At 32.9% G+C, this 14,208-nt stretch overlaps 1 protein-coding gene across 1 annotated transcript in view; it reads left to right on the top strand.

Moving 5' to 3' along the window:
- Positions 1-14,208, top strand: part of CCDC178 (coiled-coil domain containing 178) — a 360,636-nt gene that overhangs the window by 30,195 nt on the left and 316,233 nt on the right. Inside the window, exons 5-6 of the mRNA XM_027127538.1 lie at positions 4,085-4,167; positions 6,210-6,410. Of these exons, the coding sequence (XP_026983339.1) occupies positions 4,085-4,167; positions 6,210-6,410 (284 nt within the window). The remainder of the gene's footprint in view (positions 1-4,084; positions 4,168-6,209; positions 6,411-14,208) is intronic.

Raw genomic sequence — 14,208 nt, 5'->3', positions numbered from 1 at the left:
AGAAAGAATCAAATAAGACATTCTGGAGCTAAAAGGTACAATAACTGAAATGAAAAATTAGAGATGTTCCTCAACAGATTTGAGTAGGAAGAAGAGAGAATCACTGAATTTGAATATAGTTCACTTGAGATTATTCAGGCTGAGAAACAGAAGACAAAACAATGAAGAAAAATGAACAGAGCTTGTTAGACCAAGGGACACCATCAAGAATACAAACATACGCATAATGGCAGTCCAAGAGTGACAGGGGAGAGAAGAAGGGCATGAAAGAATATTTAAAGAAACATTGGTTAAAAACTCCCCAAGTTTGATGGAAGAAATGAATCTGTACTTCCATTAAATTCAGTGAACTCCAAGCAGGTTAAACTCAGAGATCCACACTAAGACATATCGTAGTAAAATTGTTGAAAGCCTGGGACAAAGGTAGTATCTTGAAAGCAGCAAGAGAGAAGTTACTCATCATGTACAAGGGATTTTCAAGGGATTTTCAATATAAGTCATTTTCTCATCAGAAATTATGGAGGACAGAAGGCAGTGGATTGACATATGTAAAATGCTGGAAGAAAACAACTTGTCAGACAAAAACTCTGAATCCTGCATAGGTGTCCTTCAGAAATAAAGGAGAAATTAATATATTCCCAGATAAACAAAAACTGAGGGGCTCCACACATTATCAGAGCTGTTCTATCAGAAATCCTATAGGTAGTCCCTTCGGGCAGAAGTGAAAGGACACTAGACAGTAACTTGCAGCCATATGAAGGAATACCAAAAGTAAAGGTAGCTATAAAGATAAATACAAAAATTAGTATAATTGCATTTTTATTTATCTATTTTGTTTTTCTATCTAATTATAATTAAATAGATAAAACAATAATTATAAATCTATATTAATGGGTACACAATGTATAAATGTCTGGTTTGTGAAAATGACAACATAAAAGGAAGAAGCAGATCTGTAAAGGAACAGAATTTTTAATACTGTTGAAAATACGTTGATTTTAATTCAAACTTAATTTTTGTGAAGTTAAGATGTTAGTTGTAACATCTAATCTCCAAGGAACCACTAAGAAAAACTCTAATAAAACAAACAAATAAATAAAAAACACAGAAATCCAATAGAGGGAAACTAAAACAATAAAATCAACTAACCACAAAAGAAGGGAGTTATGGAGAAATTAAAGAATAAAAAGATAATATAGAAAACAAGTAGCAGAATGCCAGAAGTAAGTCCTTTCTTATCAGTAATTACTTTTCATGAAAATGGATTAAACTCTCATATCAAAAGGTAGAGAGTGGTGGAATAGATAACAATACATTCTCCAACTACATGTTGTTTATAAGAGACTCATTTGATGTCCAAAGACACAAGTAGGTTGAAAATGAAAGGATGAAAAATATATTCCAGGAAAATGGTAAACAGAAGAGAGCTTGAGTGGCTATACTAATATAACACAAAATAGACTTTAAGTCAAAACATATTCAAGAGACAAAGAATACTTGATATCTTGATAAAAGGGTAACACCATCAAGAAGACATAAAAATTATAAACCTATACATACCTAAAAACATAACCTCAAAAGCATGCAGTAAACTGACAGACGTGAAAGAAGTAGACAATTCTATAATAAGTTTGAGAATTCAGTACCCCCACTTTCAATAATGGATAAAAGAACCAAAAAGATCAATAAGGAATTAGACTTGCACAGCACTAAAACCATCTAGGCCTAACTGACTTATATAGTACCCTCCACGCAGCAACAGTAGAAATCACATTTTTTTCACATTCACATTGAACATTATTCAGGATAGACTGAACATTATTGAGCCACATTTAAAAATCTCAAAAATTTAAAAAGATTAAATTCATACAAAGTACCTTCTCTGACCCAATTCAATGAAACTAGAAATCAATAACAGAAGGAAACCTGGAAAATTCAGATATGTGTATAAAGTAGACAGCATGCTCTAAACTCAGTGAGTCAGTTTGTAATCACAGGAGATATTAGAAAATAAGTTGAGATGAATGAAAATGAAAACACGTGGTACCAAAACTTATGAGATGAAGTAAAAGAAGTTCCCAGAGGGAAATGGATAGCCATAAATGATTACATTAAAAAGAAGATTCCAAATCCAATAACCTAACTCTATAGCTTACAGAACTAGAAAAGAATGAGTGTGCTAAAACTAGCAAAAGAAAGGAAATAATAAGGACTAGAACACAGATAAATGAAATACAAGTAAAAAGAAACCAATAAATAGTATAAATGAAAAAAGTTGTTTCTTTGAGAAGATCAAACAAATTAACAGACCTTTTAGACTGACAAAAAAAGAGAAGACTTGAATTAAAAAATTCATTAAAAAATTGGGGACATTACTATGGATCTTGCATGAATAAAGATTATAAGATAATACAATGAACAGTTGATAATACTATGAACAACAAATTAGATAGCCAAGATGAAATAAACACATTCTTTAGAAACAAACTATCAAAGCTGACTCAGGAAGAAGTAGAAAATCTGAACAGGTCTGTAATGAGTAAAGAGATTGAATCAGTAAAATCACCCAACCAAAGAAAAACCCAGGACCAGATGGCTTCACTGGTGAATTCTACTAAACGTTGAAAGAAGAATCAATAGCAATGCTTCTCAAACTCTTTCAAAAATTAGAAGAGAAGGAAAAACTTCGTAACCCATTCTATGAGGTCAGCAGTACCCTGATACTAAAGCCAGATAAAGACATCACAAGAAAAGGAAATGTAGACCAATCACTTTGAATATAGATGCAAAAATTCTCAACAAAATATCAGCAGCATGAATCCAGCAACATATTAATAGAATTATATATCATGACCAAGTAAGATTTATCCCAGGAATGTGAGAGTGGTTCAGAATACAAAAACCAATCAATGTAATGTATCACAGTAATAAAAGGAGGTGGGGGGAACTCGTGTGAACATCTCAATTGATGTGGGAAGCATGTGGCAAAATCCAACACCTTTTCATAATGAAAACACTCAAAAACTAGAATGGGAAGGGAATTTCCAAAACATGGTAAAGGACATTTATGAGAAACTCTTGACTGACATTAGGTTCCAACCTAAGATCAGGAATAAGACAAGGATGCCCATATATTGCCACTTCTGTTGAACATTGGAACTCTCGTGCTGTGCTGGTGGGAATGTAAAATGGTTCAGCCACTATGAAAAACAGTTTGGTGGTTCCTCAGAAAGTTAAATCTAGAATTACCATATGACCCAGTAATTTCACTCTGATGTATATACACAAAAGATTTTAAAACAGGTGTTCAAAAAAAAACTTGTATACAAATATTTGTATCATTAGTATTTACAATAGCCAAAAGGTAGAAACTACCTGAAATCCTTCAGTGGACTCATAGATAAATGAAGAGTGGTATATCTGTACAGTGGAATATTATTCAACCATAAAAAGTAATGAGGTTCTGATACATGCTACAACGTGGATAAAATGAAACTTCCTGAAACGTACTTCTTCTTCAGTACAGTGAAAACTAGTCTAGAATTCAAGAATTGGACCAGAAGAATACTGATAATGAGAAATATTTCATTATTGAATATATAGAACTTTAGCTAGAAAGATCCTTTAGAAAAAATACATTTTAATTTGGACATTTTTCTAAAACCTTAATAACATAAAATATGAAATAGTAGTTTTACTCCTTGCATTTTATATTGTCTCCTCAGAAACTGCTAAACTGAAATTAGAGAAATAACTCTCAAATTATTTTCAGTAAACTTTTTTTTTGATAGCAACACTCTCTAGAAAAGACTATCATTAAAACAGTATTGGTTTACTATCCCCTCAAAAAATTTCAAATCATTTGAAACAAATTTTAAATTTCTCTTAATTTACCATGAAGTATAAAACCCATTTCCTATTAGAATTTTGCTATGTTCATCTCTTATACAGTACCATTAATATGTATAGTAAGTTTCACCACAAATATTTAAAATTCAATGTTAAAACATCACCTAAAATTTGTTTTACTAACTTTAAGTACAGCCTTCCTTTATTAATTGATTGCTTCTTTCCCGTCATAAAGGAGCAGAACTTCTTTCACAAAAGAGCTGAAAGATCTGAGTGTTGCTACACCAGTGAAAGAGGTCATACCAGAAGAATTGAGAGGTAAAGTTGTACCTCATACTAGAAAAGTATAATTATATTTAAAAGCTCATTGGCTTTTCATTTATACATTTCTCATTTTCACAAGAATCATGTATAAGTGTTTTGTAATCCTTATGAGTGACTAATAGAGGAAAGAGTCTCTGTATTGTTTGATTAAATATTTATTCAACAGATATTTATTCATTACTGTACTGTACCATATACTGCTCTAGGTCCTGAGTATATAATTATCCCTGCCCACTTCTCAAGAATGTAACTGTAATTCAGTGCTGTCCCATAGGACTTTCTGTGATAATAGAAGTGTTCTATGTCTCACTGTCCAATAGGGTAGCTACTAGCCACATACAGCAGTTGAGCACTTAAAATATGGCTAGTGAGACTGAGAAATTTAATTTTTAAGTTTAACTTTAAGTTACATTTAAATGTAAATTAGTTACATGTGGTTCATGGCTACCATATTGGACATCACAGCTCTTCTATATATATAAATTAAGACTAATATTCTTGTCAAAATTTCCAAATATAAATGTATAATAATTTATATACTGGTATAAAATTTGTGTTAAAATTACTTCAACATATTTGACTATATCCTTGACATTAAACACTTCCTCCTACCTTTGCCACAAAAATTTGTTGAACACCTTCCTTTAGAGAAGAATAACCAATAAACTTAGAACTTTTCAGAAGCATGAATATTTTGTCATTTACTGCTGTCATTCATAGTGAGACTCTGTTTTTACTATTTTCCATTTATAATGAAAATGAAAAGCTGATTCATTACTTCTTAATTTTTCAAATGACAGATTCTAGGAGAAAATATCAATGTATTAATGGTCACAGTAACAGTTAAATAAACTACAATTATGTTTATTATAAACATGTATATTTGACTCTAAAATACAAGACAGCATCAGGATGAGGAAGATTTGTGGTAATTAAGTGTTTATGCTAATAAAAAATGCAGGTGGTTGCTCACTCCATATGAAACAGTAAAACTAATTGAGATGGTATTCTGCAAAAAAATTCAGAGAGATATTAAATAGAATGAATTGGAGACACCTTAAGTTATACACAAAACTTTCCATTTTCCAATGGAAAATTAATGTCTTTATTGTCCAAAAGTAAAACAAAACAAAATAAAACAAAGATCTGTCAGCCACCTTTCTTCTTGATCCAGTTTCACTGTTTTACCTCCAGCCCCAGCTCTTTGGAGGCTTTGCCTTTTTTGACACTTTGTGTTTGTTTATGTCTTCTTGTCATGTCACATTTTGGCAAAAGCCAATGTTCACAAGTATAAATCTCACCAGAATGGGACTCATATCCGTCTTTCGTACTGCTCTACCTCCAGGGAGAGAGCATACTGCTTAGAACATAACAGGCTCTCTACCCATTTCTTGCATAAATAGATGAATGAATACCCATGTTAATCATTTTGTTAATATTAAACCATATCATTCCAGAGCTGTGAACCAAGAATCACAAATATCTCTCATAAGGGAGTTAATTTGTATTGTAACTGACTAAATACAATTTGGAAATGATGATGAATTTCTGGCAAGGCTAACTAGGGATGTTGTTATCTGATAAGGTAAAGAACATAAAGTGTCTTGTTTCTAGGAACCTCTGAGGATTTTCAGTATTTGTCTGATAAATATTAGATAAAGCATTATGGTTTGCTTTTCTCATAGAATGGGAGGAAACACAAGCATAATTTCAAAATAAAGCTCTATAATACAGCTTGTGAATAGAACATGTGTTTTTCCCTCAGAAAAAAATGGGCATGAAGATATTGTTTGAGACTTAGCTATTCTAATTATTTTATAAAATATTTATTTCAAAATCTGTCTTCAAAGGTTATAATTAATGTTATGATTGTATTATAATAAAACTGTCTTTAAAAGGCTAATTCACTTTTCTACAGTTCTCATAGTAAATATATAAATATTAAAAAGATGGCAACACAGCTAGTACCCCTGTTCCCACCATCCAGCTTATCGGCTGATTCATTAACCAATGTGAATACATATTTCTTTTTTAAGATGAAAAGTGTCCAGAATTAAAGCAGGAAATGGAAAGATTGCTATCAGAGGCCATCCAACTCATTAAAAGTCTAGAAACTGATCGTGCAGAAGCTGAAGAAGCTTTAAAACAACAAAAATCAAGAAAGAAAAGGATTAGCATGCAAATTGATTCTTGGTCAATCTGGAAACGTCAAGAAATCCCGTTAGCTGTACAGAAAGGTAATAATAAGAATTTTTCATATTGCCGTTTACTTTGTTGGAGAGGCGTGGATGATTAATTGAAGCTCTGAATTTAAAAATTACCTCTGTTTAGAGTGACCATATTATTCTGCATGCAAATCAGTGCATATTTGAAAGATACTATTAATAATAATGCTGAGTTTACAGACATAAATTGGGGCTGCACTGAGCAAACCTGGACCTGCTGTCATTTGGTGTTTGTTGGAAATGCCATTGAACTTGTGGTACCCAAGGGTCATGCAAACATTTGGTACATATTTCCCATAATGACTACAATATTTCAGTCACTAGAAATTTAGAAATTTAAAGTGATTGCCAGTTGGTGACATCAGCCACATCTTTAAATCTCGGAAAATGAGAGAATTCTAAGTGATATTTTAGGAACATGCATCTTCTTTTGAGAATTCAATAGTAAATTTGCTCTGGGAACTTCTAGCAGGCAAAGAAACTTAGGATGTTTCCAAGAGTCATGCAGGTAACATGTTTAAAAAGGAAACTGTCTTTTAGATTACAGAATGGAGGGACTTGTGGTCAAGTATTAAATAGTCTAAAGGTGTTGGATTTTTCATTTCCAAATACTGGTTCATCAAGCATGCCAGACTACCTGATCCTACCTGAGGCTGGAAGCTTTTTATGTTATCATAGGGTAACAATTTTAATTCAGGATTCACATGCTTTAGAAATGGGTTATATTAGGGTTCCCATATAACACATGATTTAAGCCAAGACACCTTTGAGAGAAAAAAGGATGCTATTAATTATTATTCCGGTACAATAGCCATTAATTCAAATTGTGTCAGACTCTACCCATATACATACCTTTATTATAATGTTATAAATCTTCTAAAGCTGTAGTCTCCCAAGTATAGTGTACACATTTCAGGGAGCTGCAAGAAAAGATGAGATGGTTCCTCAATTATGGTCTTTTAATAAAAGAAATTAAATGTAGGTTTAATGCCTGCTTCCACCTTTTAAAGTAATATGAAGCTCACAGCTTAAACTCTCCCTTTGTTCACTCCCTTCTGGAGCTCAGAGCTCAAGAAGCAGAAAATGGGCCCAGAGCCTAGGATGGGACTAAATTTAATTCAACCTTTGTCTATGCTCTCTGTCACCCTTTACTAAAGAGCTCTTTATAAAGAGCTAACTATATAAAAATTATGCAAAACTCAGGTAACAGTAGACCTTTTTCTACCCACATTTAAAGTAATGTATTTTATAAAATATTTGGTGTCAACAGCTGTTTATAAAAATAAATAATTCATTTGGGCTTGGAGTGAGTTTGCTCTGATTCATAAGGGTTTTGAATAGGATTTGTGATGTGCATATGCTACTAATGTAATAGCATAGGTATATAATTTATAAGTGTGTACATACATACATATATATTGGTGTTTTAGAGGCAACTGAGGCTGCAGTAGGGTCAGAATAGTCATCAGGATCCCAGTAGATTGTTGAGTGGATTCATATTCACATTCACAGAGAGCCATCTGCCATTTTCCTAATTGTTTGAGAGGCTCTTCCTTGTCAATAGTAGTAGAAAAGTCGGGGGTAGGGGAGGGATAAATTGGAAGATTGGGATTGACATATACACTACTATATATAAAACAGATAACTAATAAGGACCTACTGTATAGCACGGGGAACTCTACTCAATACCCTGTAATGGCCTATATGGGAAAAGAATCCAAAAAAGAATAGATATATGTATATGTATAACTGATTCACTTTGCTGTATACCTGAAACTAACACAACATTGTAAATAAAAAATTATAAAAAAAAATAAAAATAAACATAAATTAACCCCCACCCCAAGAAAATGAAAGTCAATGTTGAGGGCTGATTTTCTTTAATTTTTTGCCAATCAAGTTATATGTAATCTCATATACCCCTTATAAGAGTGCTTAGATATTATAGTTTGGGGTCTATATGGAGTTCTACTTAAGGATTTACCAAAATAAAATTGGGATACATGCCTGCACATTCTAGGAGCCTAATAAATGCATTTTGAACGATGATGTATACCCTTGCCGTTGCTTATAATTTATTGTTTGAGTTGCCTTTTATTCAATATTAGTAAAGATCTACTTAAAAATCTGAAATGTATGTTCATCTGCTTTATTTTATTTAAGTAGCTAACGTATGCAATGAAATTTAGCTTTATTATCACTGTGTGTTTCTTAAGTGCCTTCTGTTTGTAACATATTAGTGAAAAGTTTATGTGCTTTCAGGAATATGCTGCAATTATACTGATATATTTAGGATATAATCTCTAAATATTTTGAATTTGTTTACAAACTATAAATTTATTTGTTTTTACAGTCTGTTTAGATTCTCGAAGTCTCTAGCATACGTGACAGGAAAAACTTCTAATTTCCATGACAGCCTTACCATTAAGTACTATGTGTGTAAAGGTTTTGATAATTTGGGGGGGTAACTTTACGGAAATTTACTTCTTTCTAGATGTCTTGTGGTTCCTCCTCCAGATCCATCCAGCCCCCTAACTACCTCACCCATGCTTGTGACTTTTGTTTTGTGGCCCATGAGGCTGATTTATAATAGACTGCATAAAAGATATCTTTTGCACTCTGTCCTCCTTCTGGGTTCAGCCAATGGAAATCAGGGGCAAGAGACCATAGGAGATGATGGAGAAGAGTAAGGCTGAGGTATTGTACCTCTGACTTCCTTTCTGCTTGGTCACTGCACCCCTTTCCCAAATGACAGCCCTTGGCACTCGATATGCATCTAATGATAGAGTAAGTGCCTCTTCTTTTCCCTACCAAAAAAGATAACCAGAAATAAGTTTTTCATCATGAATTAGGTGCTGTATGAACCTATAAATTTTAAAATTGGATGTGCATAGCAATGTTTCCTTATAAAATAAGAATACATATATTATACCCAAGCAGCATCTGAAGGCACAAATAAACTAATGACTCAGATTCACCCGGTACTCCCATTGTTCCTGCTTCTGTAAATTCCCTGTCTTTTCCTTAACTTACATTTATGGCTCCATGTACTTCCTTATGACCATCTAATGGGAGAGAAAAACAATCACAGCCCTGGTTTATGAAAGGTTTGAATGGTATGTTGATATAATTTGGGGAGCTACTGTATTACAATCTCAGTATGGAAAAGGTGGAGGCAAAATCACCTTGAAGAAGAAATGGCCTGAGGTATAGATGGGAAGTGGCAAAAGGGATTGCATAGTGGTCAGGGACTTAGAACATGAATGTAAGATCGGTGGAAGGAAGTCTATGAGAGTTTTGGGGATTAACGTTTCAAAAGGATGGGATGTGAAGATAATTGTGTCCCATATAAATGCTCACAAGAGTGCCTCTGCTATGGAGGAAGATCCGAGTAGTTAATAGAATGTTAAATATTCTGATTTTGGTTTTTTTAGACATTGTTTTGTCATGTGAATTAATCAGCTATTACTACAACAATTATTTGTAACAAGTCACTTTGGAACTCAGTTGCTTACAACAATAATGTTTTTTTTTTTTCTACTCATGGGTCTGTGTGTTGGCTAGGGAGGATTTCTTCAGGCTGCAGATCTAATGGGCTTGACTCAAGACTGTGTTGGGTTCAGGTGAGCTTCATGTTTCTCTCATCCTCACTGGCTAGCAGCTCTGAGGGCCATGGTTTTCACGTGGCAAGTGAGGAGAGTACAACATAGTGAGTAAAAAGATAGGATGCCCCTCAAGATGTTAGCTCAAAACTGGCATACTCTCACTGTTATTCACATCGTTTAGTCAAAATAAGTACCATGTCTGAATCACAAATGAGTGTGACAAGAAACTACCTTTAATCCAAGGGGGAGGTAGTGAGCAACAGTTTGGTCTGTCACAGCTTGCTTCTGATGACTCTCCCTGATACTGAGTTGTTTTTTCTGTGGTTTCTACATATTTTATAGAGAACTCATTTTCCTCTGTTTGTATTATATTTTCTATGGAAGTCAGTAATCCTTTGACTGCTTTTTTGCCTCTGTTAGGATCCTAGAAGTTTTATTGGTTCTTGACTAGTAAATTAGACCATACTAATTTCTTAGCTTGAGTTTGATATCTAAATCTTCATAAGTTTCAAGTTTGGCTTTTTTATTTCTTTGAAGTCATTCTTTTTCTATCCAGGGCCCAGTTAATGAGTATTCTATTCATGGCATCCAAGTCCAAAGTTGTCAACATATTTTTAATAGCTAAATCAATTTATTTAATGGTTTTGGGTCTCTTTTCTCTGTCTTCTTGAGTCAGTTTTGATAATTTGTGTCTTCTAAGGAATTTGTCCATTTCGTTTTAGTTGTCTTATTTGCTGGCCTAATCTTGTTCCTAAAATTCTCTTATAATTTTAATTTCTATAATAGCAGTAGAGACAACATTTCTTTCATTCTTGATTTTGGTAATTTGTACTTTCTCTCTGTATTTTTCTTGGTCTACCAAAAGTTACATCAATTTTGTTGATCTTTTAAAAAAGTCAATTTTTGCTTTTCTTGATTTCTCTATTGTTTTTCAGCTTTGATATAATTGATTTCTTCTCTGATTCCCTTTCTCATGCTTGCTTCGGGAATAATTTAACCTACTATTTCTCTTTTCATGAAGTAGAAGCGTTGATTATTTTTTTGATACCTTCTTTTCTAGAATAGGTATTTAAGAACTGAATTTACTTTTAAGAACTGTGTTAGGGCTTCCCTGGTGGTGCAGTGGTTGAGAGTCCGCCTGCCGATGCAGGGGACACGGGTTCGTGCCCTGGTCCGGAAAGATTCCACATGCCGCGGAGTGGCTAGGCCTGTGAGCCATGGCTGCTGAGCCTGTGTGTCTGGAGCCTGTGCTCCGCAATGGGAGAGGCCACAACAGTGAGAGGCCCGCGTACCGCAAAAACAACAACAACAAAACAAAAACAAAAAAAAAGAACTGTGTTAGTTGCATTTCATAAATGTTCATATGCTGTGAGTTTATTTTTAATTAGGTAAAAAATATTTTTAAAATTCTTTTGTGATTTCTTTTTGGACCTATTATTTATTTAGAAGTTGCTATTTAATTTGCAAATATTTGGGGATTTTTCGAATTTTTTTCCCCAATTTTTTTTGTCGATTTCTAATTTAATTTTTTGTGTTTAGAAACATTTCAATCACATTAAAATTATTTAGAATAAAAATTGCCTAGCATTTTATCTATCTTGGAGAATATTCTGTGTGTGGTTGAAATTAATGTGTATTCTGCTTTTGTTAGGTGCAGTGTCTGTAAATGTGTTAGGTGAAATCCCTGAAACCCTAATATCCTTTGCTTCCCATTTTGATATATCTGTTTGGTATAGGAGACTGGGGAGAAAGCCTAAGGCTCACCCAAATGACAAGTCCAATAAGAAGTCATTACATGAAGCTGAGGATCCAAAGGTTTCCATCCCCAGCATAAATAAGTGTGAATCATGAATAAACCTGTTGCTCAGATTGAATAGTAAAGAAAGTTGCTTGTTTCACTTAGCAGAGGAAAGCAAACAGTATTCCAAGAATTCTTAATGTACTGATTCAAATGGATTTGTGACTGAAATTCCTGCTGTCTGTGTATCTGAAAATACACAGTGGAGAATGTCATTTAAATGTTCTGTGGGTTGGTAGTAAAGCTAGGCATCTTCAGGAGCAAAGACAGATTTTTTTCTGGAAGATTGAAAATTCAATCTAGATATCAGGGAACTTTCTCAGATAGGGTTTCAAGATAAAAAATAGCTCTATCAAATATCATAAAACACAAAGATGCAGATTCAATGAGTGTGAGCTGGTAAAAACAGCAGAATCTTACTCAAAAAGTTTTCAGATATTGAACATGAGATTATAAAATGAGTATGTTTACTATGTTTCAAGAAATAAAAAGAGAAGTTTGAAAGTAAAAACAAGGACTAAGAGACTAATTTTAAAAGAAAGCAAAAGTGGAAATAAAAAAGACTTCCTAGAAATTAAAATATATTATTCAAAATTAATAACACAGTGGTTGGTTAAATGGTTTGTTAGACTAAGGAAGAGAAAAGTAATATCTGTGAACTTGGAAGGATTTGAATGGAATGCATCACAGGTACACAAGGAGAAGGAAAATATAAATAAAATATTTAAAAGCATTGAGTATAAGATGAGAAAGTATGATGAATATCTAATAGAAGATCAGCATGGAGATAATGATGGTAATACTTAACAAGATGGTGACTGACTTTTTAAAACAAAGATGCTACTGTTGGGCTTCCCTGGTGGCGCAGTGGTTGAGAGTCCGCCTGACGATGCAGGGGACACGGGTTCGTGCCCCGGTCCGGGAAGATCCCACATGCCGCGGAGTGGCTGGACCCGTGAGCCATGGCCGCTGAGCCTGCGTGTCCGGAGCCTGTGCTCCGCAACGGGAGAAGCCACAACAGTGAGAGGCCCGCGTACCACACAAAAAAAACAACAAATGTTACTGTCTAATTAGGATAAACAAAGTAAAAGGGAATGGTGTCAAATATTGCACAAATTCAAGAAATTAGAAAACATTTAGAACTGTATCATTAAATCTTACTAAAATTATCTTCACATGAGTGAAAAAAGCTAAATTATTATTTAAAGGAAAATAAATAGCTTTTATAATATCAGAAAAGAAGATGGATTCATAGTTATTGAAATATATGACTTCAGAATTTAGAAAAATAAAAGTAAAATAAATACAAAGAAAAAAACAGAAAACCAATTACAAAATTGTTAAATAATGAAATATATATAATTCCAAAGATATGCAGAACTACATGTTGATAAATAAAAAAAGAATAATAAAAAGAAATGGAAAACCAGTGGCAAAATTAATCAAGAACACAGAGAAAATATATGAATAAATCCAATTAGAAATTAAAATGGTATCTAAAAATGTAGCAGTGATTAATAATAAGGAAGATATTCAGAACAAATCTCTTAGAATATTATTGAAATTTTGAGGAACTAGATAAATTCACAGGAAAAATGGATTGATGAATAAATAGATAACCAAAATATACATATACGCCTTTGACTTAATAACTAAAAATCCTTCCCTGCAAAATGTGTACATATATACATACATACTAGGGCAATAGAACTTTACATGCAATTTCAAACTTCCACAAGATCACAGAGAACAGAAATAAAAGAAACTACAACTGATATAAGAAGCTAGCATAAATAATAAAGCAAATTAGACGAGGACAGTACAAATATGGAAAATTATAAGCCCAAATCATGAGTATATATGCAAAGTATCTTCAGTGAATACAGCAGCAAAACCCACCAATAAGTTTATTTTTAAAAAGATGAAAAGAGCCTCAAGCTAGCCAATGTAATTTTATTCCAAGAGTTCAAGGTTAGGCTAACCGTAGAAATTTAACAGCATAAGGAGGAAATATTTTATATAGTTTCTCTAAAATTGTCCTAGTCTGTTAATTGACATTTAATTTAATTTATAATTTATATTTATTTTATTTGAGGGAAATTTCCATATTACTTCAAATATTTTTATACAAAACAGAAAATTTTTATCCATTTATTCAAATTCTCTTTTCTATTGTTTGATAGCATTTTGTCATTTTCTTCCTATAGGCCTTGCACAACTCAGGTTTATCACTAGATCTGTCCGTTTTAATTTGTTTTAATTTTACTGTTGTGAGATTATTCTGTTTTCAACATAATCTTTATTTTTGTGGATAAACTTTATTTTGTATATTAATTTTATATGAATTATTTTTATAATTTTCGGTGATTTTTATATAGTTTAATCCCTTTGATGGTGAGTGAAGAAA

Source organism: Aethalodelphis obliquidens, unplaced genomic scaffold (assembly GCF_003676395.1).
Source record: "Aethalodelphis obliquidens isolate GAN/ISIS:26980383/991018 unplaced genomic scaffold, ASM367639v1 scaffold32, whole genome shotgun sequence".
In the NCBI taxonomy this organism is placed as follows: domain Eukaryota; kingdom Metazoa; phylum Chordata; class Mammalia; order Artiodactyla; family Delphinidae; genus Aethalodelphis; species Aethalodelphis obliquidens.
The sequence above is the reverse complement of the archived record's forward strand: the minus strand, read 5'-3'. Positions and strand labels throughout refer to the sequence as shown.